Genomic DNA, 6,373 nt, shown 5'->3' with positions numbered 1-6,373 from the left:
CATCTCCTCAGCCACTTTACTTATAAGTTTTCCTTCTTAGGATGTCCTGAAGATGTCCGCATGGTGCAAGAGCTACGTTGAGGTGATAACCCTCTAATAGTGGTGGGAGGGTTATAAATAAACTGATGCACCCTGGCACTGACACACCTCTCATAGTGGTAGCACAGTGTGCATGTGTGTGTTGACATTTTTAACTCGACTTGAGGGTCACAATGAGCGTCCGGTTTAAGACTGACGAGCCTCATCTGTTGCAGAAAACTATTTTTAATGTCACACAGCTGAAGCAGTGTTACAGCACCAAACTGGACTGAATTACAAATTTAACTTCCAAGCTAAACAGAGGACTCCTCCAATAATACTAAAATAATATCTTGATTTATAGAACAGCTTAAAGATCCTGACTGATTAGAACTTAGAAAAGGCCCATCTAAATAAAACACTCAGTTATAATAAAACATTTTGGGTAAATGCATCCAGTGCATTTGTTGCAGTTGTTTCTCTTTTAACTGTTAAGCAGAGTAACAGGATGCAGCTTGAGAAATTCACCTCTGCTGTTTGCGGCTCCCTCTTCTGTAAAGTTCATCCACAGCGAAGGATCCACCTGCAAGTCCAACGCATCATATCAAACAGGGGCCTAATGCTGCGTCCACACCGAACGCGATTCGCACAGCCACTTTGCATACTTCACCTCTGTTTAGCGAGCAGCAAATTCAAGGCTGGGCGCTTGAACAAAAAACGCATTCATAAACAGAGGCTCCCTTTGCATGTGGGAGGAGCTACGGTCCAAAGTTACATGGAAGCACTGACTGTATACCTTATAGTACGGTCAATGCATGGAAGACAAATCATCATTTTTAGTTATTTTAAAGAGCACTACAATTGTGTTGCTAAGCACGTCTCTGTCTGGGTTTATGAGATCATTAAGAGATTCTCCCAGAACGATGAGGATCACCAACTACTGCAATGACCGCTGTCTTCAGCAGTACTTCCGTCTCTGTGACCCAGTCTGACAACTTGTTGTACTGCATTAGTCCAAGGAGGGAAAAGATAAAGACAAATAAAATTAGAATCGTCTTCATAATTTTTTTTTTTAAAAGAACTCCAGGAAGAGAACAATCAGATTCTCCTCCATGTTGGTTTTGGACTCCACCTGCTTATCGTGTCATCATGCCACGGCCTAAAGCTGACTTCCTGATTAATGACGTGAAACAAATTCTTTAAGTTAAGATATTTGAAATTGTGCTGCGCCTGGAATGCAATATTGTAAGACTGCCGCGCCCGACACCCAGCAAGCCCTCCGGTGACTTAAATTAAAAGTGGCAGGCCCTGCCGTACAAATCGCGTTTGGTGTGAGATGTAGCTTAAGGAAAACAGGTCTCATGATGTCCTGTAAATTGTTCAAGCAGCTTTGACACTGTACCATACCAGGTTCCACTTTCCCCGGTTCTCATTGAAAGGTGGAGTGACGGGTTCCCGTGGAGGAGACTTGGTGAAGAGTCTGTATAACGCAAAGAAGCACATTAACTCCATTAAAAGTTAAAGAAGAGCACGCACGCACACACAGAGCTTGTGATGCACATAAAAGAATTCACACTGATCAAAAGAACGCTGATCACAAGATTTTTGAGTATTAAGTCAATAAAAAAATAAGTGATGCTAAATTTAACAAGCTTATAGATTCCTCTTTTTAAAGAGGGTGGCTAGCGAAACACACAATGAATCGCAATTTTATCGTTATCGTGATATCAAGCTGTGCAATACATATATCGCAAAAGTTTGTGAAAATTGCAATAAATGGTTACCTTAAATGTGCCAAAACAATTTTATGGCAGCTTGAAGTATTTAACGAATCAAATAAATCATTTTATGCTTTTGACCTTTTTTATGCCTTCACGTTGACCAATCGGACGGAGCCTTTTTGTGCTAGATGCCCGCCCCCTATGTAGACGAGGGCCATTGGGAGTGTAAATATAAGGTATGTGACTTTTCTTTAAATTAAACTGTTGCAACTGTTGGAAATGATGTTTTTGATTGTTTTCCTATTTAAATCATCGCAATATTGATCACTAGTATCGCATATCGCAAGTTTTCCTCATATCGTGCAGCCCTAATTTTCAGGTAATCACATTTTGTTTCTTCTCAAAAAGTGGCAGATGCTTTCTTAGCCCCTCCCACATCCTAAATTATCACAGCTAAAGGCTCACACAGATTTCTGCCGTCACTCTCTGGACTGCGTGAAGACAATTGTAGTCAATTCCAAACGGAAATGAACACCAAAACAAGTGCTTTTAAAAATAATATTCCTTTTCAAATAAGCTTGCACATTTATATAGTTCAGGTCTTACAGGGCTCATTCAATGCCTATCTTAAGCCTTTCAGAGTAAACTATGTCCATATTTATGACAACATATTACCTTTGGCACACCAAAGAACAATTTCTTAAATGAAATAGGGAGTTATTTTCACAGCTAATTATCAGAACTAAGACGACTCAATCTGAGGCACCGGCTTTCACTCCTTGTGGGTGTCGCCCATTTCATGACGTCATCCTAGAGTCGGCCTGTTTGCGTTTCGTCCACGAAAACAAACAACAACTAGACTTTTGCAAACATGGATGTGAATATTGTGCACTTAAAATGAAAGCCTTTTTTTTTCTAATCACTGATAACTCCACAGACAAAGTGGGTGTTTGTGTTAGCCTGGGGGCGGTGCTGGCAGTGCAGACTCTTCCTGGAAGTGGGTCGTTGTCACTTATTTACATCCGCTTTGGGGCTGTTTGTGAGGAATTGACATTATAATACACTTAAAAGCTGATTTGGCATGATACAGCCCCTTTAACTGATGTCACTTCTGATCTGTCAGTCATCTGATGAAGAGCAACAAAAGATGCCACATGCTGCAACGAGTCACACGTGTTCAAACCTTTTGACTCTTTTTTTTTTTTAACAATACGATGAGGCTGCATGTGTTTTGACCTTATGAGGCGTTCTCGGCAGTCCTCCTGCAGCTGACTAATCCTGTCAGGACCCAGATGCAGGGTGCCTTCCCTCCCTTCACACAGAAGACTGTTTATGGACATCCGCAATGCATTTATCTAAAAAAAAAAAAAAGAAGAAAAAGAAAAGGAAGAATGAAAATACTGAGATCATCATCCAATAGGATTAACATCAGAAGGGTAAATAATTAACATCAAAAGCTCCTGTGATATCAAGTTTCTAGTTGTCCTACAGTTGTAGCCAAAAACCTTGATACAAATACCGTTAATGTTTTTCTGTTTGATAAACTGAAAATTATCCTGAATTTTTCGTAAAGTCCTGAGAAATTTGGTCTTTTATTAGTATGTTGTTCATTATACATTTTTTTTACCTCGATGATGTCCTCGACATCAAACTTGACATCAAACTCCAGTTCAATGTCGTGCTCAGGCAGGATGACCTCGTGTGTCTGGCTGTTGTAGCCTAAGCCACAGAGGGCTCCAGTGTAGCAGGTCCTCTCTTTGTCAGTCCTAAAGGTCACAAAAACAAACAGTTACACAGTTAGGATTACAAATGTGCTTAGGTTTGCATCAGTTTATTTTTTCATTGATCAAAAAACACATTTACACCTGTTTCACCTTGTCAACCAGTAAATCATATTATGTCGGTGATTCTGCCAAGGCTGGAAATGTAATAAATGAAATTTTTTAACACCGGAGCTTTAAAGCTTTTTAATTATTAGAAAAGCCTTTACTGATAATAATAATAGCAATTAAATGCATCTTATTTACCAACCAGCTTTCTACACATCTTCTATGTTTGTGAATTTGTCTCTTCAGCAATAAGCTCCAACTATTCCAGGTTGGAGGGTTTCCTTGTCATCACTCTGAGCTTTAGCTTCATCCAAAGTGGAAATGTGGATTTAAGTGGTGACACTGGCTGGATCACTGCTAAACATTTACATTTTAGTCCATTTCTTCATCCCTTCTGCTGTTGGTTATGGGTTGTTGGCATGCTAAAATGTCCACTGATGCACAAGGCTAACAGTTTCTCTGCAGACTCCCTGATTTTAAGAATCCTAAACCCCAAAGCCCCATGTTTGACAGTGGTGAGGATGTTTTTAGGTACAAGATTTCGCCTCTTTATGCTTAATGAAAGTAAACATGACTGTTTTATCAGACCACGAAACAGAAGCCTTTTTTTTTGGTCCAAATAAGAGTTTGCGAACGGGCTGTGAACTTCTGAATGCTTTTTCTGGAGAAGTGGTTTCCTCCTCGGTCTGCAGTCTTAGAATCCAGCTGTGTTCAGCGTCTGTTGGACTGTTTGTCTCAACATGTTGTCAAAAGATAAGCCCAGATTCATAAGGACTGCTCTTGGTGGTGACGGTAGGATTATTTTCTTTACCTCCCTAACTATCTTCCAGGCCAGTGCAGGTGTGCCTTTTGGATTCCAACTTTGTCCTCTGAGATTTTCCAGTGCGGAGGATCTTGTATCTTTAATAATAATTTATTTAACTGTTGCCACTGAAACTTGAAAAGATTTAGAAATGGTCTTGTAGCCCTTTCCTAATTTGTGAGCAGCTACAAAACACAACTACAGGTCCTAAGAGAACTCCTTTATCTTAGCTATAAACAACACTAGAAATCCATTTCACTCTAATAGATCAAGACTGCATTGCTTGCTCAAGGGTTCCCCAGAGGAAGGCTCTTATCCTAAAGGAACGTGGCAGCACATCAAGGGTTTGCAAAGCTGTGTTAGAACAAATACACTCCAGTTTAATTATTCACAACAAACCCATACAATTAAAAGTAGTGATCTAATGTGAAATCTAAGCATGTATGTCTGGTTATTGTATCTATCTATATATCCATCTATCTATCTATGACCCCAAACACACTTCCAGGCTGTGTAAGGGCTATTTGACCAAGGACAGTGATGGGGTGCTGCACCAGATGACGTGGCATCCACAGTCACCGGACCTGAACCCAATGGAGAGGGTTTGGGGTGAGCTGGACCGCAGAGTGAAGGCAAAAAGGCCAACAAGTGCTAAGCATCTCTGGGAACTCCTTCAAGACTGTTGGAAGACCGTTTCAGGTGACTACAATTGAAGCTCATCAAGAGAATGCAAAGACTGACACCTTTTCCGTTGTTTCACACTTTTTTGTTATGTATATAATTCCACACGTGTTAATTCATAGTTTTTATGCCTTCGGTGTGAATCTACAATTTTAATAGTCATGAAAATAAAGAAAATTCTTTGAATGAGAAGGTGTGTCCAAACTTTTGGTCTGTACTGTATGTGTGTGTGTCTATATATATATATATATATATATATATATATATATATATATATATATATATATATATATATATATATATATATATATATATATATATATATAAAAATAAATAAAAGGAATGTGTTACAATGATCTAGCTATATATGCAAATAAATAATTCGGCCCAAAATGTATTGTTGCTGGAGATCACAAAAACTTCCCACTCAGGCTGGAATTAAGTTTTTCTTTTACTGCGTATAATTTCGACTACAGGACTAACCGTAACTCCATGATGGGGGTGAACACCATTGTCACCAGTGCAGGCAACCCAGGGATGTTAGGCAAGAAGGAGGTATCTTTCAGGAGTATGCAAGAACCTGCAACACAAATCACATCTTAAAGACCCACTCCGATCTTCTTGTGGCATTTTTTTTGATGGAGAGCATATAAAAAAAAAATTAAGCTTAAAATAGCTTTTCTGAGTATCGTTTCAAATCAGGAGCAGATGAAAAAAATGCAGTTTGAAAAAGATCGTATTTGTTATGTAGAAAAAATGCTGGGTGGGCCACAAGCTCCCTGCTCTGCTCCATTCTGATGCATCACTAGCAGACGACTAAATCCATGTACGTCTTTGTTTTCCTCGTCTGAGCTGGCATCTGGTACAAAACTGTACGACTGGACAGCTTCAATATTGCTTGCCATTTTTGTTTGTGTTAGTTTGTGAAAGAGCGTGTAAACAGAGAAGTATCAGCGAAATCGGAGGGAAAGAGGGGGTCACAGGGTTGTCCCATGCCAAAGGTCACAAATCACGAGGTTTTTTTCTAATACTACTACTTCTGTGCAGAATGAGCCAGTTTAGCTCATGCTGGTTTGCGGCGCCTTCCATCCGTGAAACCCGAGTTCGACTCTGGGTTGCTCCCTGTTCCCTTCTCTACCTCTGCCGGTTCCAAGCCTAGTTTGAGAAGGTTGCGTCAGGAAGGGCATCCGGCGTAAAACATTGCCAAATTTACCATGCGACTTGTTCGCTGTGGCGACCCCTGATGGGAGAAGCCGAAAGTGGTACTACTTCTGTGCAGAAACTGTGTCCTAGAAAATGACAGGTTATTTGATATGTGCTAA

The 6,373-nt window shown here is 40.0% G+C and overlaps 1 protein-coding gene across 1 annotated transcript in view; it reads right to left on the bottom strand.

Moving 5' to 3' along the window:
• Positions 1-246: 246 nt before the first annotated feature.
• Positions 247-6,373, bottom strand: part of tdrd9 (tudor domain containing 9) — a 29,266-nt gene continuing 23,139 nt past the window's right edge. Inside the window, exons 31-35 of the mRNA XM_023951948.2 lie at positions 5,535-5,631; positions 3,367-3,505; positions 2,976-3,094; positions 1,426-1,498; positions 247-601 (exon numbers count right to left, since the gene is read on the bottom strand). Coding sequence (XP_023807716.1) covers positions 503-601; positions 1,426-1,498; positions 2,976-3,094; positions 3,367-3,505; positions 5,535-5,631 — 527 coding nt within the window. The 3' untranslated portion in view covers positions 247-502. The remainder of the gene's footprint in view (positions 602-1,425; positions 1,499-2,975; positions 3,095-3,366; positions 3,506-5,534; positions 5,632-6,373) is intronic.

The sequence above is a fragment of the Oryzias latipes genome, chromosome 22 (assembly GCF_053564925.1).
Source record: "Oryzias latipes strain Hd-rR chromosome 22, Olatipes_Hd-rR_3.1".
Taxonomy (NCBI): domain Eukaryota; kingdom Metazoa; phylum Chordata; class Actinopteri; order Beloniformes; family Adrianichthyidae; genus Oryzias; species Oryzias latipes.
The sequence above is the reverse complement of the archived record's forward strand: the minus strand, read 5'-3'. Positions and strand labels throughout refer to the sequence as shown.